Source organism: Lampris incognitus, chromosome 8, assembly GCF_029633865.1.
Source record: "Lampris incognitus isolate fLamInc1 chromosome 8, fLamInc1.hap2, whole genome shotgun sequence".
Classification (NCBI taxonomy): domain Eukaryota; kingdom Metazoa; phylum Chordata; class Actinopteri; order Lampriformes; family Lampridae; genus Lampris; species Lampris incognitus.
In genome coordinates, this window is record NC_079218.1 from 18,081,802 (window position 1) to 18,107,396 (window position 25,595).

The following is a 25,595-nucleotide window of genomic DNA, read 5'->3' on the forward strand; positions in this document are numbered from 1 at the left end:
CACAAGATGAGATTTTTAGTCAAAAGTATCTAAATCTTCTGACAAGGTCACTTAATTCACAACAGTGCTCTAGAGTGGCAATGAAACCGAGTTTTTTCCGTGTGCCAAGTGACGTACCATGACGTCAGTTGGTGGCTGGAAAAACTGACAGCCTAGAAGGGTTTCTAATACTCCAATCTACTCTAAACACGCTTTCAAAAAAAAACAAACGACAAAAACAAAACATGCTCATTCTCTCTGCTAAGCTACGTTTCCGATGGAAATGATCTCCCACAACATAGCACAGAGGATTTTATGGTTGCTTACCTTAATCTAACCTCAACCGATAGCTAACCTTAACCTAACCCACAACCTAATCTCATGCTTACTTTATTCTAACCTCCATTATCAAGTCAAGTGCATATGTGCAAGAGTTCCGCAAATCTAGGGTTACCACCTAGACAGGACCAACAAGGATACAGAAGCTTACACACAATGCATTCTGGTACGTGTAGGCACTGTGGGAAAGACTGAGAAGGAGAACATCAATTTTCTGTCAATATAAGAAACAGTGAGGACTTAATTCAATCGACTACATTACTCATCAGTACTGACTGCGCATACACAAAACCAGTGGTGAAATTTCCCTTTAGGATCATACAAATGAGAGGTGCTGCATAGGTAGAGGTTCTGATTTTATTTCTGGTGGATGTTGATCTCAGATTCAATGCGGGCTGCTTGTTCTGCCGTTTTTAGAAGAACCAACTGGTACTTTTTCTTCATGTCCTCCAGCAGTGACAGAGCCTCTTCATATTCTTGTTGGTTAGCACCCTTACCATCTAGAACATGGCCTAGTAAAGAAAATGATCATGCAACAAGTGACTAATTCTTAGGATTGGCTTTTTGTCCTACATAAACATGTCTACATCCCTACTTTACGCTAATCCCAAAATCACAGAAGTAAAATCAAGGTAATCTGAGTTCACCTAGTGGTATTCTTTTTAATGTTTTACTCCCTTTGATTTCCTTAAGCATTTCTTCAACCTTTTCAGCTTGCCTCTGTGTTGATTTCAGTGGTGGAAGGTTTTTTATCTGTATATAAAAATGTATCATTTTAATTATTGTTATGTTAATCTTAATTTATGACATAAGCATGGCATATACAGGGCCTTGTAAAAGTATTCAACCCCCTTGACAGTCATCACTAATTTCTGGATTATAAAAAGATACTCACACATCTATTCCCAAACAATATTTTTGTGAACCCATCTTCTGCTTCCAGTGTGGGAAGATTGTGGCACAAATTCACGTTTGCAGCGGCCTCACCCAGTACCGTCCATGCAGTGTCTTTGTCCACGTCTGCATCTAAGTTTGTCTTCGTTTGATGGCGGGGAGAGGTTGATCTGCACATTCTGTGGGCCCAGGGACCACGGCCCTGCCTGGAGCTGTGCACAAAGCAGTAACACTGAGAGCAATTTGACAGGATGTGGAAGCAGGGCAGGCTAAACTAACTGCTAACCCATGCAGACCGGCAGTTCCGATAACACAGAGGGTGGTCTTGCGGCGGCCTCACCTTGACTGTGTTTTTAGTATCATCGTGTGGCATGCAGGGGGGAGTTTCGAAGGTGTCTGGCTGGGAGAGCTAGCATTGGATCTGCTGAGGGAGCTTGGTCTGCTGCGTCCTGTGGGCCCAAGGACCACAGCCCTGACTGGAGCTGCGCCCGAACAGGAAGCACTGAGAGCAGTCTGACAGGACACGGAAGCGGGGCAAGCTAAGCTAATTACTAGCCCATGCAGACTGGCCGTTCCGACAGTCATCCTGGCTGGCGTTCGTTCTCCTGGACAGTGATTTTTTTTCTCATTTAGATATAGTATGCATTCTTGTAGTTCTTGGATATGTGTTTTTGTCTGGGTTGCACTGCTGTGGGAAACGGTGTTTTGTTTCATGTGCTCAAGTGCATGAAATTAAATGACAGTGTTTCTGATAACCTCTAACAGCATGTTCCTGAAGCCAAAATAAGTTATGTTTCACTGACTTTTTGTAAATTAAATAGAAACTAACAATAGTGCTTGCAAAGTATTCAACCCCTGCATATCAATACTTTGTAGAGTACCCTTTTGCTGCAATAACAGCCATGTACAAGCTTTGCATTCTTCTGGAATAATTTTTGCCCATTCTTCTTGGCCGAATTTGTACAGGTCTTGCAGGTGGCGTCTCTGGAGTGTAATTTTCAGTCTGTGCCACAGATTTTCTATGGGGTTGAGGTTTGGACTTTGACTTGGCCACTCCAAAACGTTAACCTTTTTGTTGCTGAGCCATGCTATTGTTACTTTAGCCTTGTGCTTAAGATCATTGTCCTGCTGTAAGGTGAACTTTCTCCCAAGCTTCAGTGTTATGGCAGACTACAACAGGTTTTCTTCCAATATTTCCCTTTATTTAGCTCCATCCATTCGTCCCTCAATTTGAACAAGGTTCCCAGTGCCTGCAGATGAAAAGCAATCCATAGCATTATGCTGCTGCCGCCATGCTTCATTGTAGGGAGGGTGTTTTTTTAGGGAATGAGCAGCATTAGGTTTGCGCCACACAACACTTTGAGTTTTGGCCAAAAAGCTCAATTTTCGTCTCATCTGACCATAAAACCTTTACCCACATCCTAAATTTGGTCTCTCTCATGCTTGGTAGCAAACTCCAAGTGTGCTTCTATATGCATAGTTTTGAGCAACGACTTCTTTCTTGCCACCCTCCCATAAAGGCCAGATTTATGGAGAGCCCGTGATATGCCTGATTCATGCACATTTACTCAAGTTTCAGCCACTGACCTCTGGCGCTCCTTCAGAGGGACTCCAGGATCATCTGTGGCTTTCCTCACCAGCCCACGTCTTGCTCAGACACTTAGCTTTGAGGGATGGCCTGTCCTACAAAGCGTCTGGGTGGTGTGATACAGCTTCCACTTTCTGACAATGGATCCAACAGTGTTCCATGGGACATCCAAACACCTGGATATTGTTTTGTATCCCTTTTGTTTGTCTCTTTGTCTCTTACTTCAGTATTATGCTCCTTTCTCTTCATTTTCTGATGGATTTCACACCGGGCTAATGAACTTTACACAGAGTGCTTTTTATACCCATAAACGAGACAGTTACTTTAATATCTTACAAGTGCACGCTAATTATGTCCAATGGACTGGTGGCCTGTCCAGGGTGTCGCCCTGCCTGCTGCCTAATGACTGATGAGATAGGCTCCAGCATCCCCGCAACCCTGAGAGCAGGATAAGCGGTTTGGATAATGGATGGATGAATGTGTTAACCTGGGTTTGTTTGAGGAATAATTTGTCATTTGTGTAAACTTGGAGCTTTCAGAGCACAAGGAGTTGAATATGTATGCAAACACTATATTTTAGTTTTTAATTTATTCATAAAAAGTCAGCAAAACATAACTTATTTTGGCTTTGGGAACATGCTGTTAGAGCTTATGGGGTCACAAAAATAATATTGTTCAGGAACAGATGTATGAGTATCTTTTATAATCCAGAAATGAGTGATGACTGTCAAGGGGGCTGAATACTTATGCAAGGCACTGTATTTGAAAGCAGTAATGACTTTGAGGGTGAATGACATTTCTACATTGGAAAAAAAAATCAACAACCCACAAACCTTTTTCTCTTTCTCTCTGTATGGTTTCTGGAAGCTGTCAAGTTTTGGTTTTGAATCTCTATAAATCAGAAGATTCTTCAGTGTGTATGCCAGTATTCTCACAGTAGGCTGAATTCCTGTAGGATGAAAATAATGCAGCAACATCATATTGATATAGGCAAAGGTCTGAAGAAATCTTTAGAAATTTATGTTACAGTATGGCTTAAGTTGTATTCCTCACCAGTGGGCTCTGCCACATCAGGATTTGGTTTGGTATCCAATAACATTTTGTAGCCTTTCAGTTTTTCAGAAATGACATTATCCTCATTGTTCTCCATACTCTTTGTAATTTCTCTGTCATCAGCTTGCAGACTGAGTTGATAATCAGTAAAGTCTGTTGTCTGACATTAATAAACATGACAAATAAAAAAACAACAACAACATTCACAATGCTAGAGGGAGAAGTTTTACCCAAAACTGATTGAAATGCAAGAGGATCACAAATGAACCCATTTACAACAGCACAGAAATGCAGTAATATCTTGATGATACTTTTCAACATTAATAAAAGCAATGTATCAACATCACTAACATATGAAAGGGATTATTTCTCCACTAACAATATGGAGACTTTGAGAGGCATTACCACAAGATTGCATTTTTAGATAAATATCTTATACAAAATTGTATCATACAAAAAGTAGGCAATACATCTTTGGACAGAAGAACAGGATAAGAGTTGAATGGATTTGATTCTAATCCTGAATTCATACTTGACAACAACGTTTTGCTGTATTAATTTTATAGCTGTATTATGTGTATAATTCTGTAAATATAGGAACCTTTGACTTATTGGCCTTGCTGCTTGGGTTGCCTCTGAGTAATTATGCCTTAACCTAAATTACAGTGAAATATGTTTTATTCATAGTTATTATTTGATATATAAAATCTAAGTGTGTGGCAGAGTGGAGTGTGGCGCAGCTGTCCTGACTTGGTCTAATTACCTCAGGAGGACAAATTGGTTCCACAACCCCAAATGAATGTTTGTTTTTACGCTTTTCCATAGGTTTTAATGCTGGTGTTTTTAATCGTTGTTTTAATACATTGGCTGTTATGCTCACATTCAGGGTCTGTGTCTGGGAACCCAGGTTGTGGCAGCAACCTTGCCACAATGTTCAAATATCATAATCTCTCAATGTGCGATATAATATAGTTTCAACAATGAATTAAGTATAATCATAATCATTTTTTTCATACCATTATGGACTGAAATTTTGAATAAAAAGGCCTGGTGCTATTTCAAAATTTGTAGATGTTCCATCCATCTGTGGGTTTTGTCTGGGTGCTCCAGTTTCCCCCACCATCAAAAAGACATGCGTGTTAGGCTTAATACTCCTGTCTGTACCCCTGACCGAGGCATGGCAAGACAAACTGGAGTTGGTCCCCGGGCGCTCCACGGCGGCTGCCCACTGCTCCTAACTATACAGCAAGGATGGGTTAAATACAGAGGAAGAATTTCCCCACGGGGCTCAATAAAGTAATAAAATAAAAAAATAAAAATAAACAAATTAACCAAACCGCTTATCCTGCTCAGGGTCGTGGGAATGTTGGAGCCTATGCCAGCAGTCATTGGGCGGCAGATGGGGAGACACCCTGTATAGGCCACCAGGCCATCACAGGGTCCACACACACACATACACGCACACACACACCTAGGGACAATTTAGTATGGCCGATTCACCTGACCCACATGTCTTTGGACTGTGGAGGAAACTGGAGCACCCAGATTTGTTTCTTGACTTTAACATGTTTTGCATTATCTGAAACAGATCTTCTAAAGTTTAATAAGTTTCACTGCTCCGTGACCCATGTCATATAACGTCACATTTGTCATACAACATTACATCTTTTAAATAAAGGAAATATCTTTTTATTTATTATTAAATAGACTGAGGCAAATTTGTAATTTGTGATATTGGGCTATACAAATAAATCTGACTTGACTTGACATAGATACGAGATACAGAGATACAGTGTGTGTATGTCTTTTATGATCACTTACCAGCGATCAAAAGATTGTGACATTCACTCTGGTTGTTATGAAAACATTTCAGGATCAATTAATGAAATTAACTCTCCACAGCTATTAGTAGGAACATATCTCACCTATTCTGATAAGCTCGACAACTATAGGTGCATGTGGTACCACACTTACCTGAGTAACAAAGAGAGGCTCTGTAGTTTTGTTTATTGCTGTTTTCCTGTATGTCTCCTCATTTTTCTCAATTTGGGTTTGTGCAGAGAGGCGTGTCTTGAGATTTTCCCACTTGTTTTTATATTGTTTCTCCCCTAGAGGTTGATGCTCACTGAACCGAGAGCTAATGGGCACTTCCATTAATAGTGGCCTCTTTGATAGCTTAGCATTGTTTTTCTTGATCTACAAGTAACAAAAAACGGTGAGTCGATTTTGTATTCAAACCAAACATTTCCATGTGGACTTGATTAAAAGACCTCTGTATTAATATAAAAACAAGTGAATCAATTCAGAATAAAGACTGATGCGATTCAAACCTTCTTTCTGGGGTAGGTCGACAATATGATGGTGGGTTTTACAACTTCTGGTTTCTCCTTACGCTTGATTTTTATAGCCAGCCTCTCTTGAAGGAAGTAAGTCAGTAAAGGACAGCCTCCTGCATTGAGAGACAATAAATTTCACTGATATGTATCAAATATCCTGTATCAAATACTCCAACAACTGCTTCACATAATAACAAGAGGTTGCATACCGCTTCGCCATGTGGTCAGAGGGTTGGAATGAATAACAATTTCTTTAAGCACAGGAAATACAGCCACAGCCAACAGGGCTTCTTCCTCGGCAATCTAATGATGAGACGGTCACAGGGTATATTATCTTAATTCTCAATGAAGCATATTGGTTGTACTATCTATGGATGATAGATATATGACAGACCTTATTGTGAGCTAAGTTGAGGTACTCAAGCTTCGGTAGAGGTGGACTGGATCCTTCTGAATAGTCCTCTTGACTTTCCTTGTCAAAAAATATGTGACTGGAGAATTGCGTTGACCCAATACCACACATAAGCATTGCGAGACTGAATTTTGAAAGGTAATATGAGTAAATGTAATGGTAAAATCTTCTGAGGATATTTATTTATTTATATTTGAATTTAACGGGAAATTACCTCCACAACTCTCTTCAATTTCTCTGGATTTGATGAAACGTGGACTGTATTGAAAAGATGATAAACGGGTAATTCACGACTTTATCTGAGAGTGGTATGGGAGTACTATGGATCAGTAAATTACTTAATAGCTAATGAGTATACCACTCCCAGAACATATCTACTTGGTAGCCGCATTGACTGTAAATCATGCTTGCAAGTAGATGGGACATTTACCAGAGTTATGAGCTTTGTCCTTCTGTTCCTTACAAGTCTGCAGGAGATTCAAACAGCCCCTTGGTTGCAAATTTGGTACTGCAGAGATGTAGTTCTTCTGCAGATTTAAATGTCGTAGCCTATGTGCGACAATAAGAAATTAGAGTTTATCAGCATTTGCAGCTGTAGACAAGGGGTTCCCTATTGTTATAAAATAAATATAGATTTGCCTTCTGATTTTGACAAATTACAACAATGAAAATGTGGTATTATTGCCTCCTAAGCTACATATTATGCAACCTTGTGAGATGTTTAAGAAGGCAAAGCACTTATCATTACCAAGGAGTTGGACATACAGGTTATTTGTCCCTTCAACTCCCCAGTCAAGAGTGAAACAAAATCTTGGATTGATGAACTTAATATAAATTACCACAATTTTATTTGTGATGTATAGATAACTGCTGGGATAGGCTGCAGCATCCCGCAACCCCGGTTGGGATAAGCAGCTTGGATAATGGATGGATGTATAGATAACTTACTGTATCATATTAAAATCTCAGTGCCAAATTGTTATTTTTGCTGCACCATATGTTACTTGGTAAACAAATCAAATTTTTTTCTCACAATTAATATAACTTCTTGTATAGTAGTTTACTGAAAGTGTTACACAAATATTATTATCCATACTTGTTGGTATCATTTAACAACACTTGAGTGGTTGCATCCTTGTCGGTATCCTTTAACAACACCTAATGTTAAATTTCCATGAAATCAATAAATTGATGTGCCTCCTTTTAAGCAGTCCAAAAAAAAATAGTGTGCTTCAGAACGCTGTGCTTGTACAAAGTGTGCCTTAAAAGAAGGAAACCTAGAGACTGCGGATGTAAGATGTTCTTCTTTCAATTACTGCAATTCAAACTTTGAAACAGATTATGCGATAATGACCTTCTAAGGTGTGCAAGACTACTGAAGATCCCAGAAGACAGCTTGTTATCATCAAGCCTTAGGACTTCAAGAGCCCTGAAAGTTGCACCTTCTTCTTTAGTTGGACTGTGGAAAAACAAGGTGGTGGACTATCACTATACACCCAGTAATGCTGAAACAATATACAGAAAGATTCTCATCACACAAATGAGCTCCCTTACATGCTTGTGGAAATCACACTCAGGTCAGAGATTATGCTAGTCAGTATATTCTGCTTTTGGGCTTGTAAAAATCAAAGCAGTTCAGAGTACATCGTTTGTAAACCTTAGCAACTAATTGGATTTAGTCTTGTAACTCCACAGGGAGCCTTAGCTTCTTACGAGCAGATGGTAATTAGTAATAAAAACAAGACAGATGATCTTCAATGCTTCAGATCCCAGCACTGGTAGTTTGTCATTTTCACTCTTGAGCTGTTTTGTGTCATTTTCATTCATGGAAAATTAATGAGCTCACTAGACATTTTACATTACATTACGAGAGATCAGGAATTATTTACGCTAATGCTAATATCAATTCTCACATGTTTCAAATTATCAAACAAACATTTTAAAATATGTAGGCCACACCAACATGGCTCAATGATGACCAGATCAACTATCAGCAACCTGGCATTTGGGCAGGTGGACCAAATTTTACAAAATTTACATCGCCAGACTGCAAACACTGATGTTACACCTTCTTGATTAACATGAAGATAGCTTGAGGTAGCATTTTGATACCAATATAATGAAAATTTCACAACAACTGGTTGTACAGGTACATCAGTATATATTATTTCAGGTCTTAGTAAAAGTTAATACTTGTATTTCATTGGATCTATCAAATGTGTTAATTCTATGTTTGTCAATTAATAATAACAGAAAAATAATGAAAAAAATATATGCAAAACTTACAAACTAATCCTACAAACAGGACAAAACTACTAACACTAAATGTACTCCATGTTATCCGACACTTGCTGCCAAGCAGAAGATAAGGTACTAACTGTGTGGGGTCATGGTTTAAGCAACCCAGGTTGGGTGGGAGATCATGTAGCTTATTCCCAGAGAGATGAAGGATTTTCAGACGTGCCAGCAGACCAATGGAAACAATGTCACTGGCAGTTAGCCTGTTGTAGGATAAATCCAAAACCTGTGAGGAATTAAAAACAGTATTTGAATATATCATAATTGAAAATAACCTAATCTCTTGTCATAAAATACTCATAAAAGCTGTTTACAAAGCATTTGACAAGATAGATAAAACTACTACTACTACTTTCGACTGCTTCCGTTCGGGGTTGCCACAGCGGATCATCTGTTTCCATCTCTTCCTGTCTTCTGCATCTTCCTCTGTTACACCAGCCACCTGCATGTCCTCCCTCACCACATCCATAAACCTCCTCTTTGGCCTTCCTCTTTTCCTCTTCCCTGGCAGCTCTATATTCAGCATCCTTCTCCCAATATACCCAGCATCTCTCCTCCACACATGTCCAAGCCATCTCAATCTTGCCTCTCTTGCTTTGTCTCCAAACCATCCAACCTGAGCAGTCCCTCTAATATAATCATTCCTAATCCTGTCCTTCTTCACCACTCCCAATGAAAATCTTAGTATCTTCAACTCTGCCACCTCCAGCTCTGTCTCCTGTCTTTTTGTCAGTGCCACTGCCTCCAAACCATATAACATAGCTGGTCTCACAACCATCTTGTAAATCTTCCCTTTAACTGTTGCTGGTACCCTTCTGTTGCAAATCTTTTCCACCTACTCCACCCTGCCTGCACTCTCTTCTTCACCTCTCTGCGACACTCTCCATTACTTTGGACAGTTGACCTCAAGTATTTAAACTCATATGCCTTCATCACCTCTACTCCTTGCATCCTACCCATTCCACTGTCCCCCCCCTCTCATTCGCACATATAGGTATTCCATCTTGTTCCTACTGACTTTCATTCCTCCTCTCTCCAGTGCATACCTCTACCTCTCCAGGCTGTCCTCAACCTGCACCCTACTCTCACTACAGATCACAATGTCACCCGCAAACATCATCGTCCACGGAGACTCCTGCCTGATCTTGTCCATCAACCTGTCCATCAACATTGTAAACAAGAAAGGGCTCAGAGCCGATCCTTGATGTAATTCCACCTCTACCTTGAACCCATCTGTCATTCCAACCGCACACCTCACCATCGTCACACTTTCCTCATACATATCCTGCACCACTCCTACATACTTCTCTGCAACTCCCGACTTCCTCATACAATACCACACCTCCTCTCTAGGCACCCTGTCATGTGCTTTCTCTAAATCCACAAAGACACAATGTAACTCCTTCTGGACTTCTCTATACTTCTCAGTCAACATTCTCAAAGCAAACATTGCATCTATAGTTGCGATGTTTGCTTTGTTTGTTTATTGTGGTGACAAGACAGATAAAACCCAACTTGTAAAAGCTATAACAAGGAAATAAACAACACCAGATTGAAAAAGAAAAAAAAGGTTGGCGAGTCCTATGTGCAACATTAAGAAGAAGAATTGTTTTGAAACATTTTATTGAATTTGCTAGCCTGTTTCTAAGGCAGAGTTTTCCAGAGTCTAAGGACCTTAATGGCAAAAGGGAAATCACTTTCAGTCTTACATCCACTCAGCTAAACAGACTGGAGTGCCCCGCCCAAGAATCTCAAGGTGCATTTTCCCCTCATTGGGAACGACAAGGTCTGTAATATAACTTGAATTAAATAATAGTTATGGGCTAACTGGGGCCAGCTAAGATTTTAAAACTGCTGACATATGATTTTCACACTATGGTATTAGCAATTGCATTGTGAGCAAATGAAAATATGAGAATGACTTTTGACAGGAGGAAAGGAATAACATCTGTATTCTAAACAGGACCGAGTAAAACAACATCATGACCTATTCTTTCCTGACACACTAATTCAAGTGAAAGTCAAGAGAAGAATTAAAAATAAAACTAACTGTCATTAGATTATTATGGATTACTAGAGTGGCATATTGATAATGAGACAGTCAGATAATCACAGTCATCCTACTACCTCCAAGTGAGGGAAGTCTTCTGCATTGAAAATCATGTTGCAGAGCCCATTCAAAGATAGATCCAGTTCTCTTAAAGAGCAGAAATTGCTGAAAGATCCTACAGAAAAGAGAGGACTGATGAAAATCACTGATTATCTTATGAAGAGTAAATTTGCATGAAAATGAAATGCTACATTACCTAGTGAGAGAGAGTTAACTGATGCATTGATGCAAACTACAGTGTCAAACTCTTTTAAGTCTTCTGACTTGACCTTTAAAAAAGCAAATCATTGCATTTTTTTCTGCATTATGCAGATACACACCACTTGATTTCAGCATAATAAAGATGTAAAAACCCAGTGATTCTTACAGCAGTCTCTGTCAGTCTCTGGTCACTGATATCAATAGAGCACAACTCAGATGGCTTATCAACACAATGCAATCGCATCTACAAAGAAAACATGGAAAAAGACATGGTCAGTGGTGTCATTTCTGATCTATAAATTGAATATCAAAATTCCCAGCTATGTCAATTTCAAATTTCTTTTTAAATGAATTGCTTACCAGGAAGTGAGCATTCAAGGTATTGTGCGTAGGTGTGTCTGATGTGCCACTCTCTGCTGTGCTTTTGATTCCTGACTCATTTGATTTTGTTCTAAGATGGTGCTTCTTTTTTTTAGTCTGCAGATTTCTGTATTTACTTTCCATTTCATTTTTGTGCACTAAAAGCCAATGACCAGCACCTAAAAAGAATGAGGTATATTCATATTATCCGTATGAATGTGTAAAGTACAATAACATGTTGTCATATAAAAAGTATTATTGTTATGTTTATGATTTTTACAACCAATGTCATTCGTATATGCAATTTTGATTTCCACAAATTTCCATTTTAAGATAATTCGGCTAGTACAGGTGATGAAGCGAAGTTGAGTTGGCACACTGTTTTAATCTCCCATCCATCACTTTTTTATAAATACCACACAGGTGATGGTTCCAGTGACATGCTCATGGAGTGATGAAGAGCATGTCACTTGAAACGTCACCTTGTGCGGTATTAATAAAAACGTGATGGACGGGAGCACAGCATTAAATAGTCTGGAAAAATACTGTGCCATCAAACTCTTAACAGCAGACAGGCGATCAGACAGTCAGGCAGACCTACTAATCTTTTGAGATTTTTAGAATTTATGGAGGCATTAGCTGCTTACTGTCTGTGCAGCATTGATAAGAAACACATTAATGTTAAATGATCAATTGACCTTAGGGAAACATGAAGGGCAAAAATATTGGACCTGGGACTGACCCCTGCAGCACTCTACATCACAGGTCTGGAGCATAAATAGTCTATGGGGACCTCAAAATGTTCTGTATCAGAGAAGGGAAGAAAATAACTCAAGGGCAGCTCCAGACTTTCCAATCGACTTAAGCCTACCTAGGAGGATAAGGTGCAGTGGTATCGAATAGGTTTCCAGCACTAAACCCAAAGGCACCAAGATAAACCATAGCACTGCATCAGCATGCATTAAAAAGTCACTGTTCACCCTAAGAAGATTGGTTTCAGTGGAGTGATGTGGACGGAAGCCCAACTACATTTTTTTTAAAATAAATTTTATTTTCTTAATCACAGCACTTCCAAGAGCACTCTAAGAGGCCACTTTTTCTTAGGCTTTGAAAATTAAAATTGACTTCAGAAATGGGTCAATCATTTTTAAGGAGAACAGGGCTTTTGTAGAATCAGTTGAATTGTGTGTGTCTCGTCTGAGATCACAAGAAGAGGTCAGGGAGCTATCTGCAATATATAGTAGTCTAGGGTCAGCAGCAACTATCATATCTTTGCGAGGGCTAGGTAATGACGCCATGTGAGAGACCATTTAGTTATGCCCTGCAGCGATACTATATGGCTTAAAGAGTGCAGAATATCGAAATTAGGGCAGGCTCATGTTGACGACAGCAGGTAGATGAAAAGTGAAACCCACAATTTAAAATTACTGATTTGATTTATGAAATAAGAGCTTTACAATAAGATTTTTTTTGATTAGGGGATGCCAATGCAGCAACAGCAACTTTCTTTTCTTTCTTTTTTTACCCAGGTATAAACTAGCTGGTGCATTGTGGCTAAATTTCACATTATCCAAAGTCACGGTGGCCCTAATAGAGTTTAACCCAGGACCTATGCGCAGAGCTTGCGTGGGTTTCCTCTGGGCACTCCGATTCAACGTGACAGCTTGACCTCTTCAGTGATGACATTATTTTGAGCCATTCAGACCACTTCCGGGTCCGTTTGTTTGGGTTTTTTTTTCAATGGCAAGATGTAGGACTTTCGGATCCAATTTGCCAGTTGTTCTGTTCTGAAGACACGTTGAATGCCGAACCTCACAGCCCACTAGAATCAATCTCGGCAAATGAACATATGTAAAATTATGACGAGATGACAACATCGAAAGCAAGGTATAGGAGACTAATTGGACGTAGTTGGAGGATTTTTTTCTTCTTACGTGGGCTTGAGTGACACTTTAAAGGTCTAAATAACAAATAGTTATTACAAAAAAGTACTGTCATTAACAATTGGTAACCCAATTCAGAGTTCTTCGTCTCAGGTACTTCAGCCAAGTCAAATATCACGTACCTTACGTTATACTGTAAAGTAAGAGATAGCTGAACTCCTACTCAATTACCTTCTTTCCTTTGACGGACGGGGAAACAGCTGGAAGGATGACTGTCACCAACATCAAATTGGTAGTACATGCCTGTAGCCATATTCATGAGTAGACGTTACTGAACAGCCTTCAGTTCTACGATCTTGTTATTAATGAAACTATTTTTTGTCGTAGCTTCCAGAGAGATTTTTACCTGTTGACGGAGTTTCTTTCCGCGCCATATTTGATCTTCAGATACTGTATATTGTCAGGTACCGCGTAACCTAGCAACACGTAAGGTGAGATCCGGTCCTCCTGTTCCCGTAGGGGGCGATAGTGAGCCTCGTGGTCTACCGCGAGAATAAAGACCGCCGAATTAATCAGAGATACAACAACAACAAGGAAAACTGTCAAACATTTCCGCGTCAGCGGGACATTTCGCACACAAGTACTTCCACCGACAACCATCCGAGCCTGCAGAATGTAGGCGTTCAACTGGCAGTTTTGCTTGATAAGATGGCTGGTTTTTAACATATTATCTTTGGCTGCATACCAGAAATTAAATAAAATGTGACGTTTGCTAGTTTATGTTCGTTCGTCGGTGTCGGACGTTTTCAAAGCGCGCATGTGCAAAACGCGCAACTGCATAGGAGAGCAGCTTTGTGCTGTAATAGATCTAATGCATTTTTGCGTTATGTATAAGTCGTAAGAGATCGTTTAAAATTAGAACATCAAAATCAAATTTGACTATTGTACTGACCGAATCGCTGACGACCCAGATGACTCGGTCAAATTAAACGCTTGCCAGCGTAAACCAAGACGGAAGTAGAACCGGGGCTTATTTCGCTTCGTGTACCCCCTCTATGTCAGACCTTTGCGATCAGTATTGAGAACATCACGAGTCAGTGGGTTAGTGTAGAGTTGGTTGCTGTGATGCTTTTTACTAATAGTTCAAGATTTGCAGCGGTGTGAAGGTAAGAGTCTCGTTTTGCACTCACAGTAAAGCAAGATGCCATTATCAGATTTGAATGGTGCAATTTTCAGTGTGAGCTGCCCCAATGGTTTTCAAGGAAACCGAGCAGTTATAACCTATGACCCATAGTAATAAAACATGAAGGATTTGAATGCATGTGACACATTGTGGTATTCACAGGAACTCTGGGCCACCATGGGAAAATCGCCATCAAAGTGCGGCAGTGGAAAGGAGCCTGTTAAAACAACTTTGTTTAAAAAGGAGCCATCTGGGATAACGTACAGAATTCCTGCCCTCATTTACCTTAGACACAGTCACATGTTGCTTGCCTTTGCAGAGAAGAGGAACACGCCTTGTGACAGTGATGCTAAAGTTCTTGTAATGAGAAGAGGAACATTTCAAGAGAATGGATCTATTCAGGTACTAAGTTATGCACACTATGCTGTTGCATAACAAACTTTCAATGTGTGTTACACCATTGCATTTCAGTTCATTGTCAAAATTATCTATGCTCATTTATCTTTTGTCGTTGTCCTTGTATGGTTTTGCAGTGGTCGTCTTGTCAGGAGCTGTCAACAGCATCCCTACCAGATCACCGCACCATGAACCCTTGCCCTGTATTTGAAAAAAACAGCAAAACCCTCTTCCTGTTCTTCATCTGCGTCCTGCGGAACACCCCTGAGCATCGCCAGATCATCACAGGCCGGAATAAGGCCCGTTTGTGCTATGTTACCAGCAGTAATGATGGTCAAACATGGAGCCAAGTAACGGACTTGACAGAGAATGTGATTGGCACAACTGTCCACAAGTGGGCTACATTTGCTGTTGGGCCTGGCCATGGCATTCAACTGGAGGGGGGACGATTGGTTATCCCAGCCTATGCCTACTATATCCCCATCAAATTCTTCTCCTTCCCAATCCCATTTACAGTACACCCACGTGCATTCTCTGTGTACAGTGATGACTTTGGTCAGACATGGAAAATAGGAAAGATGCTTCAGGTAAAGTCATGTGAATGTGAAATGGCAGAGATCATAGATCACGAGGGCAGGAGCCGTCTTTACTGCAATGCTCGTAATACGAGGGGGTATCGATTGGAGGCCCTCAGTGAAAATAGTGGTATTTATTTTGACAAACCCCGCATGGCTCCAGAGCTCGTTGAACCACACTGTGGATGTCAGGGAAGTGTGATAGGTTTTCCTGCTCCTGAGTTTGTACCAGATGACAATGCTGAAAACCAAGGCAGCGGCACATCATTTCTGTCTCCTGACACACAGACCTGGCTGCTCTTCACACATCCAACTAACAGGTCTAGTAGAAGGGACCTGGGAGTATATTTGAACCGCTCCCCACTGCACTCATCAGGATGGGATCCACCCAAGATTATCCACTGTGGACCCAGTGGCTACTCAGACCTGGCTTACAATGAGGACAACGAGCAGTTTTCATGCCTGATGGAGTGTGGCAAAGAGAGTGAGCTTGAACAAATTGCATTTGTGTCCTTTACCCTTGGTGAAGTCTTGGATACAGTCAGTAAGAAAGAAAAGAAAGTACTTTGATATGTTGGATGTTGTTTTTCCCCAAATCTAGCAGTTATTACTTTGCACTGCACTGGAATACACTCACTGATGTTAGACAGTTATAAACGTACGTCTAACTTTTTTTTTCAAATGGTCTAGGCTAGGATTTATTACAAAATGGGTAGTTTCCCATTTTTTCCATTTCTACTGGACAGTTGAGAGGATTTGCTGGATGTAGCAAAGCATTGCTGAATTTTTCAAATACTTTCCATTGGTTGTTTGATTCACGTTCCTTGGTAAAGCAGCAAGGATGCTACTTACATTTTTTTTCCTTAGCATAGAAAATTTGCCTACCTCTCGTTTTCACTTCAAACTCAGACTATCGCTTTGTGGATAACCTGTCTTTTCAATCCAGATCAACTTTACAAAAATGATTTGTGTTTCATTTGTGTTTAGTATTTTCTGATTCACCAAATGCCTTGTTTGCATTGGCCGGTCTTAAGCCATACCATATCCCGTTCAACTTACGTTCTCCGTGTCCATTATTAAAAACAAAAACCCAGCCACAATTGTTTGAACACTTTTTTGCTTTTCATAACCATTCCAAGCATGGCTGAAGCGAGTTACAAGCAAAAACAAAAAAAGTTTGATGTGTCTTGATTCACCTGTTATTAGAACATTTCCTTTTCAATGAGGAAGTGCTTTTGTGAAACATCCTGCTTGACTATTTAGAGGACCTGTTTGATAAAATAATGTTTTGAAAAGAATAATGAAACTCACTTAGGTACCATTTATTTGTGGTCCACCTTTTATTGAATTAAGCACTTAAACAAGATTTTAATATGTGTATGAGATGTTGTTTTTTTGTTTGTTTTTTTTTTTCCAAATCATACCATTCCTTAGCTAGCTGGCTAATTAATGGAGATTCAAACCATACTGGACCATAGCTTAGCTAGCCCCACCTGGGCCACATTTAGTTAATGGAGACAAGGCACATCCCATCTCCAGGTGACCTTCACGTACTATAAGCAACTTTTGTCATGCACACTTTACTATATTGCACTGTTTAAAGACAATGTGAAATGAAAATGGACCTTTTTTTTTTTACCTTATCTGATTTCCCCACTCATACTATGAAACTATTCAACAATTTATTGCAAAAAATATCCCCTAAATTTCATTTTTTTTTGCTTATTTTACATCAAAATCTAATCCCCTGAACTGCTGTAAAACAGCGGGGGTTTTGTGATTGCATCAGAAAGCCCAAGCAGGCAAGCGAGCAACATTCCAACCAATAATGTCCAGTGATAAAATAAAAAAAACAATAATAAAATGTTTTTACACAATCCAATAAAATCCCGAAGGATCAAATTGTATCCCTCCCTATGTTTTGTCCTGCCCTAATATCCTGTTTTACCTGGAATCACAGTTTCCACTCTCCACACTCTGAATTCAGTTTCATGTTGTCTATAAATCCAATCTGGACTGCACTGTGAATTGTAAGACGCTGATTTTATTAAAGCAATACTATACTCTGTTACAGCTGTTTTCCCTCCAGTTTCCACAAACAGTCAACTCAACACATCTTGTGTCTCTGGATTATCATCTGTTTTCTGAATTTTCTTTGGTCTTGTTATTGTTTAATTGGCAACAGGCAGAATTCTCCCTTGTAAAGGGGCAGATTAAAACCAGTATCCAGCCTGCTTTGCTTTAGCGTTTATAATTTATGGTCCAAGTACAGTTTTACAACTAATCAAATCCAAGTGGCAGCGAGTGACAACTCATATCAAATGGCAGACCCAATTATGTTCAAATGACTGATCACAAACCTGCTGAGGGGGGATAGGTGGTGCTGAACGGAGTGAGGTATTGTTGCTGTTGTGTTTTATCCTTGCCATCATTTGCTGTATTTCTTGTGCTTGTGCCGTTGTACCTAAACTGTGCACGCTAGTCTCAAGTTGGCTGGAACTACCTCCTCTTTCCTTTTTGCCTAAGGTTGTTAAGCCTCATTGTGAATGCCTGATGTTCCTTTACATGCTAGTCTTTTCGTGGGTTATTGTGGGAATTGACAAGATGTGCATGAAATATTCATTTGCTTGAAAATAAAAGTAACTTGCGATGTCCCGTTCGACCTCTTCTTTTACGCCAATGACCGTTTGTCCACTGTTTAATCCTGTCTTATGTTGATGCGTAACTTGTAATTGTCACTTTCTAAAAGTAATTCAATTTTTTCTTATACACCTGCCTTACATAATAACTCAGAACACTGAAACGAAACCAAAAATAACATAACAGCAGTTAAGGTCATAGGGGCTGTGTGTAACGTGTACCTGAGTGTTGACCTGTGTCAACACTCCTGTGTGTACCCAAAGTTAAAATGAAGTCAGCTGGCGGCAGGGCCTTTTGCTATTGGGCCCCATTCTTGTGGAATAACCTGCCTGCTGCCGTCAGACAATCAGTCTGTTGAGTCCTTTAAATCCAAACTTAAAACTCATCTTTTTGCCTTAACCTACAATTAGTTGCCTTTAAGTTGAGTGCTTCACAGCTTGTACTGCAGGGCGGGTCAGTTTCTGTCTCAATGAATTTACCAAGCACTGTTCTGCCGACGAGATTATAGCGTATAGATTATTGACTATTGCAAACTGTTCTCTTCTCTCTCTCTGAATGACGTCCACTCCTTTCTCTTGTGTGTGTGTGTGTGTGTGAATGGTGTGATGTGAGTCTCCCTTGTGTGTACATGCAGTCTGTCCTCCTCCCAGGTCTACATGGTGATGGTGGTCACCACACGAATACTGCTTGGCATCCCCCTCATCACATTTTCTTTTAATATATCTTGTAAATCAATATAATTTTGTTATCCCATTTTAATGTCCTCTCACTAAGATGTGACTGATTTTATTTTATTTTTTCTTTACATGGTGATGCTGGTCACGTGGCTCGGGTTCCTGGGCTGTTCCGGCGGCTTCTGGACACTGTTTGGCATCGTCCTCATCATATTCGTCATATATTTTATAATTCCATTATAATCCTGTCATCCTCGTTCAATGTTGTATTCTGTAAATTGTGTAAACACAACATCCATTTCACATCTGTCTTGGGGGAGAGATCCCTCCTCTGTTGCTCTCCCTGAGGTTTCTTCGTATTTCTTCTCCCCGTTATAGGTTTTTATTTTTTAGGGAGTTGTTCCTTATCCGATGCGAGGGTCTAAGGACAGGAGGTCGTGTTGCTGTAAAGCCCGCTGAGGCAAATTTGTAATTTGTGATATTGGGCTATACAAATAAAATGGACTTGACTTGACCTCTATCGTTCAGCCATGTAAATGAAAAGTGCAAAAGGAAACAGACAAGACAAACCAGTGCACACAGAAAGACAGCAAGATATTCAGCATGTTTATGGACATCTGCCACTTTTGAACCCGATTAGCAGATATTGTCTGCGGAGATCACTGCACCCCTACTGAGATTTACTCATCATATGATGCTTGAATATTACACAACGCCCCTTTAAGAGAATAACCAGCCTAAAAAAGTCTGACCCTGCTGCGCTTAGAAAGTGATGTAACATTTAATGGTCAGTCAGTGGCCAATGAATGTTGCTTGGGAACATGTTGGAGTCAGTTTATCGCTCTAGATGTCCAGCTGGGTTGTTACGAAGGCATGGATAAGGACTCTAGTTGAGGATTTGGCTGAAGAGGTAACACCTTCTAATATCGTGCCCTTGTTGCCGTCGCCACCCACCACGATCCCATCTGATGCTGACAGCTGGGGCGGACAGAGGACATCCAAGTCCTGGTGGATGGAGGTAGGCAACAGGTACATAGATATATGGGGGAGTGGTGTTGGCGGAGTAGGGAGGGAATAAGTGTTATCAGATAAAAATTAAGTGACCCAGGGGTGGCAGCCAAACAAAAAAGGCAACATAACAGTTTGCTATTTATAAAAACAGGTTTGGCACCTTTCCAGGTCAGTGCCAAATATACAACACGGTGTATCCCCGAGTGAAAAGTCTAAATGGGTTAGTAGAATGGGGTAACAGCACCGAAAGCAGCAGAGGAGGAGTTCATCTTTAAACCTGAAGCTGCCAAATGAGATCATGTGATTATTCATAGTTTAGCCACTGAGCCAATAATGATAATAATAATAATAATAATGCATTTTATTTGTGATGCACTTTCCATCAAAAGCAAATCTCAGAGTGCTTGGTGATTATGTAATGAGTCATTTGGTTGGATTATAGATGTCTATAGCAGCCACGGTTACGTAAAAGTGGGGTGGTGGCAGGGAAAAGGGATATGAGGAGTGGAAAGTAGTTATTTGCACAATCTGGGTTTGAATAAATCTTGCGTTTCAGATAATCATTCATGTTCCTGTATGGTCTGAAGTAAAACCCAGAAGACAATCTTTCGGGCTATTTCTGGAAGTTATGAATAACTGGAATGAAATGTGGATTTTTTTTTTTTTTTAGGGAAAGGCATCCTACCCCAAGACAAAGAACATTTTAAATTGTTTGATCCTGTTTCATGCTAAGACGTTTTTAGACCCTTGGTTGTCACCATACTGACCACGGTGGCCTACAAACGTGTTCTCTTACAGGGAATTAAGCCCAGATGAAACCAGGGGCTCTGACTGTTTTTCAAACCGTGGTTTTGTTATTTGAATGTAACACCTGCGAATGAAATGGGAGTGCGGAGGGACAAGTGTGAATACAGTGGGCATGCCGTCCTTTTTAGACAAGGCCCCCAGGTTCAAGGTCCCTTCAGTAAACATCCACCCTGCAGACGCGCTGTTGAGCCAGACATGGACCCCATGTGTGTGCGGTTCGGTTTCTGTTTCTGACACTGAAATGTTCTCTCCCTGTGGAGGGGACGCAAACAAAACAAGAACTTCTCTAACGGGGTCACTGAATCCCAGATTACATTATAATATTAAATTTCAAGATTTACATGCAAACAAGTGCTTTTTTTCTATACTTTCTATCCTTGGTGTCTTCAAGAGTAGAGGAAAGTCTAGCCAGGAATGTGGAGGGTATATATAGACTGTCTCACTTGTGCAACAAATGTACCTTGCAGTATCAAATAATACTAATTGCCTATGAAGTGAAACACGTTGAGGATGTCGTAAAAGTTAATTGGTGCAGAAGCAAGAGTTAGAGCACTTGCATGGTTGCATCTGTTTCTCATTATCATGTGAAATCCAGTAATTCTCAGGATGGAGTAGGTTGTGACTTATGTGCCTGGTAGTGATCAGACACTCTTCGCTTGCTGATAGTATATCTGTTATAAGCCCCTTTTCTTTTCGCAAACAGCAAAACAGCCACATTGTGCTCATTGTTAAAAGGTAAGTCATCCGTACCTTGTTTGTGCACGTGGAGTCACGGAGGATAAAAAAAAAAGAATTAGCAGAAGAGAAAACTGCACTTAATCCAGTTACCCCAATCTAATTTAGTAAAGCACAGGGCCTGGGGTGTCACTTGATTAATTCCCTCCACAACACCACTAACTCTGAAAATACATCAATTAATTAGCCAGCAAACATCAACTCCATGCTCCAGTTTCTCCCGTATTTTCACATGCAAAACCTGGTTAAAAAATCTGACGTGGATTTTTTTTTTTTTGGGCAGATGTAACTGCCCAAAGAAAGACCTATAAAACCCATTTATTCATTACAAGGCTTTTATATTAGAGGAATTGTCAAGAGCTATACCATGAATAATGAGCTGCTCTTATTGTTGTTTACAATTATGTGCAATCAGTGGTTTTCTCCAGTTTTAACAAGTTCTCCAAGATCCTCCTCCAAAGATAAAGAGACCAGCAGGGCGCCTTATATGCTAAGTGTCTATAATTGGGTTACAGGGCACAGATGTGGCGACAATACATGCTGTGTGAGTCCAGCTGTGATGCAAGTCGCGTCATCCTCTGACTGCAGCAGATGTAGGAGGCCGTGTAAGCATACTGCTGGACATTCAACACGACATTTGTTAACAACTCAAAAGGCCTCCTCTCTTATCAAATTTTAGAGGGGTCACTTATTGAAATAGTTTTACAATTAGATTGCATGAGTTTTCTTCTGGTCTCCCGACTTGGTTGCGCAGGGAATGCACATACAGGGTCTAATGCTCAAGAGCCTTGAACTCTTGCAGTCGGTTTTGCCACCTATTTGTAATGCATAATGTTTTGCATGACGAGTAAAATGTCAAAGAAGCCTTTTTCCTTAGCGAATGTGTAAATTGTACGCGGTGAAGGTCTGGCTGAGGTTGCATTAACTTGCATGGGGGAAAGTTACATTTATTTAATAGGTCATCTCACTTCGTGTGCATGCGTGTGTGTGTGTGTATGAGCGAGCGAGTGAGACAGACAGACAGAGAGAGAGAGAGAGAGAGAGAGAGAGAGAGAGAGAGAGAGAGAGAGAGAGAGAGAGAGAGAGAGAGAGAGAGAGAGAGAGAGAGAGAGATACATACAGGCATGATGTGTGAGTTGAGTGCTAGTGCAGTGAACTGTAAATAAGAAAGATGAAAACCCATCGTTTGCCGTGATGTGAGAATGGAGGTTTACTCAGGGGGCAAGGACACGGCCATCTGACTTTAAGGGCTTCAACAACCCCGTTTTGGGTTTGTATTTTCATGTTTGCATGCACACAGAGCTCTGGGTAACGCCTCACGTCAGGATGAGGTATACATTGTAAGCTCTTATATGGGGTTAAACAAGAATATTTTTGCGTAAATGAATAAAAAGAATATTTCAAACAGCAGAAGGGACTTTCTAGAGTTTGGAATATTCTTTTTATTCAGCATGGGTCACTTATGGTCACAAATTGGTGCATCGTATGCCTATGTAAATGGAGAGGGGTGTGTCCATGTCTCAGCATCCAAAGAAGCATCAGCATGCTCTAGCTAATATGTTCAGGGTCCTCATAAGAGTTTTCTGGCCTTTTATAAACACAATAGCATATTCTAGTTTGCCAAAGTGTATCTGAAACAGGTTTTTGTGGTTGAATGGGGTGATGGGGTGAAGCTCTAAATCCCCCCCCCACACCTTTTTTTTTCTCCCCAGTTGTACTTGGCCAATTACCCCACTCTTCCAAGCCGTCCCGGTCGCTGCTCCACCCCCTTTGCCGATCCCGGGACGGCTGCAGACTACCACATGCCTCCTCCGATACATGTGGCGTCGCCAGCCGCTTCTTTTCACCTGACAGTGAGGAGTTTCACCAGGGGGACGTAGCGCGTGGGAGGATCACGCTATTGCCCACAGTTCCCCCTCCCCCCCGAACAGGCGCCCCGACCGACCAGAGGAGGCGCTAGTGCAGCGACCAGTACACACACCCACATCCGGCTTCCCACCCGCAGACACGTGTCTGTAGGGACGCCCGACCAAGCCGGTACCACTGGGATTCGAACCGACGATCCTCGTGTTGGTGGGCGACGGAATAGACCGCTACGCTACCCGGACGCCCCGCCCTAAACCCCATGACAGCTCTCCAGCACCTAAATAAGTAAGAAACTGTCTGAAAAACAAAAAATGTTGTGTGCATTCTGCATGAAATTAATTTGAGACAAACACGATACATTCAGCACAGGCTGTTTCTTCTCTCTTCTCTCTTCTTTTTGTTGCAAGACAATAAAATATAAGTTATGCAGGCAAAGTTACAGTTTCAAGGTTTGATTGCAGCATCTATGTACATCGGAAGCTATACTCGGTAGAACTGTACATCATCACAGAGTCACAGATGGGGCCGGTGTATGAGCTCCCACTATGAAGTCTCCCTCATGAATCATAAACGCAGCCTCTATCATGATCCAGTGACCGTTAGTTTAGGCCTATTTACAACGGTATATGTTTGCCAACACAAACAAATTATCAGACAATTTATCAAAATACACTTCGAGACCTTCGTTTGAGTTCATGAGAAATCACACAAAAAAGAACAAATTGTCCCCGTTATTCCATAAAACAAAGGAAATTAACTTTTGTTAAAAACCGCGGGAAAACGAAACGGAAACGATGCAAACACACAAGGAAATAAAATGTGGCGCGGAGAGAAAAGTGTCGAAAGAACACGCGCGAAGAGAAGAGGAGCTGTGTTTCCAGACCTTTGCAAATGAGTGACAACACGCGACTCGCTAAAACAAAATCTACCGGATAAACCACACACCACAAGAGACCTGTGGTTAAAGTAATGACATTGGACAAGCACAAACATAAATGATGTCTTCGAATTTGCACGAAAATAAATAAATAAATAACCATAATAACGGTTCACCACAGCTCGCCAGCACTTTGTCCGGGTCACTGAGTAATAACCTTTCTGTAAGGGCCCCCCAGTTTCACACGTGTTTCAGCAAAAAAAGATTCTCCCGTCATGAGTGCCATCAGTGGTTGTGATGTCGTGAGGTCATTACTATATAGCATAGGACGGTATGATGTTTAAATGTCACGCAATCACCCAAAACCCGTCTGCAGAACGCGGAGAGTCTTTAAAGTATAAGTGTCCGCCTGAACAGATCTCGGATCAACCTACCAGACCATTTAGAGTAAAAAAACACAAAAAAAATGGCTTACAACGGCACTGCAAATCTACATAAGCCATAAAAGCCATGCCACATTTATACCCTGAAAGGGCAATTCTCTCTTTAAAGGGACATGCGCACAGTTTACACACAGAGGAGGCAAAAAAGAAAAAGAAAAAGACACTGCTGATAAAGCAGCAGGGTTGGGAAAGTTACCTTGAAAATGTAATCTATTACAGATTACTGATTACTCTCTCAAAATGGAGAACTCACACTCTAAATTCAAAGAAATCTACTCCTTGGGCTCCATTGTGTGATTACTTTAAAGCAGCAGGGTTGGGAAAGTTACCTTGAAAATGTAATCTATTACAGATTACTGATTACTCTCTCAAAATTGAGAACTTGCACTCTAAATTCAAAGATATCTACTCCTTGGGCTCCATTGTGTGATTACTTTAATCAATGGTATTGTCATCGTTTACTGCTAATGTGAATTCTTTCAAGGTGTGTAAAATAATACTTGCCTCTGTAATTTGACTATCCTGATGTCTTTTCTCCCTTCAAACACATTTAGAGCAATCCCACAAGTAATCACAAATCTAACTCTCATTTGAGTTTTTCCCCCCACAGTAACAGTAACAAATTAGTTACTTTTTTTTTTTTTACATGAGATTACTGTAATCCCACTGTAGGATACGTAATCCATTATTCCCCAACCCTGTAAAACAGCGAGAGTGGCAGGCCATTCACATGCACACTGGGGGAGATGTCGGGCTAGACACAGACGCACTAACCTTTGGCTCTGTGGCTGCTGAGTACTAAACACCATACAGAACAACAGGCGGCTGCATGGAAAGGAGACTCGGATGTCCGACAACGGTGCCCTCCATCAAACAGTTTGTCAATTTGCATTACAGCACAGAGGAGGGAAGCCTCGCTCCACTTTCTCTCACAA

General features: G+C 40.7%; 2 protein-coding genes across 2 annotated transcripts; one reads left to right on the forward strand and one right to left on the reverse strand.

The window, feature by feature from the left end:
- Positions 1-675: 675 nt before the first annotated feature.
- Positions 676-13,766, reverse strand: xrra1 (X-ray radiation resistance associated 1). The gene is made up of 17 exons (XM_056284220.1): positions 13,685-13,766; positions 11,571-11,749; positions 11,377-11,454; positions 11,206-11,278; positions 11,027-11,124; positions 8,980-9,125; positions 7,956-8,060; positions 7,032-7,150; positions 6,816-6,859; positions 6,584-6,661; positions 6,399-6,492; positions 6,184-6,302; positions 5,828-6,049; positions 3,854-4,013; positions 3,634-3,749; positions 966-1,071; positions 676-830 (listed from the first exon to the last, which is right to left on the reverse strand). Exons 1-17 carry the CDS (start codon positions 13,764-13,766, stop codon positions 676-678), a joined length of 1,974 nt encoding a protein of 657 aa, XP_056140195.1.
- A 734-nt stretch (positions 13,767-14,500) lies between these two features.
- On the forward strand, positions 14,501-16,524 carry neu3.1 (sialidase 3 (membrane sialidase), tandem duplicate 1). The gene is made up of 3 exons (XM_056285026.1): positions 14,501-14,619; positions 14,799-15,038; positions 15,170-16,524. Exons 2-3 carry the CDS (start codon positions 14,814-14,816, stop codon positions 16,175-16,177), a joined length of 1,233 nt encoding a protein of 410 aa, XP_056141001.1. The 5' UTR covers positions 14,501-14,619; positions 14,799-14,813; the 3' UTR covers positions 16,178-16,524.
- The last annotated feature ends 9,071 nt before the right edge of the window (positions 16,525-25,595 follow it).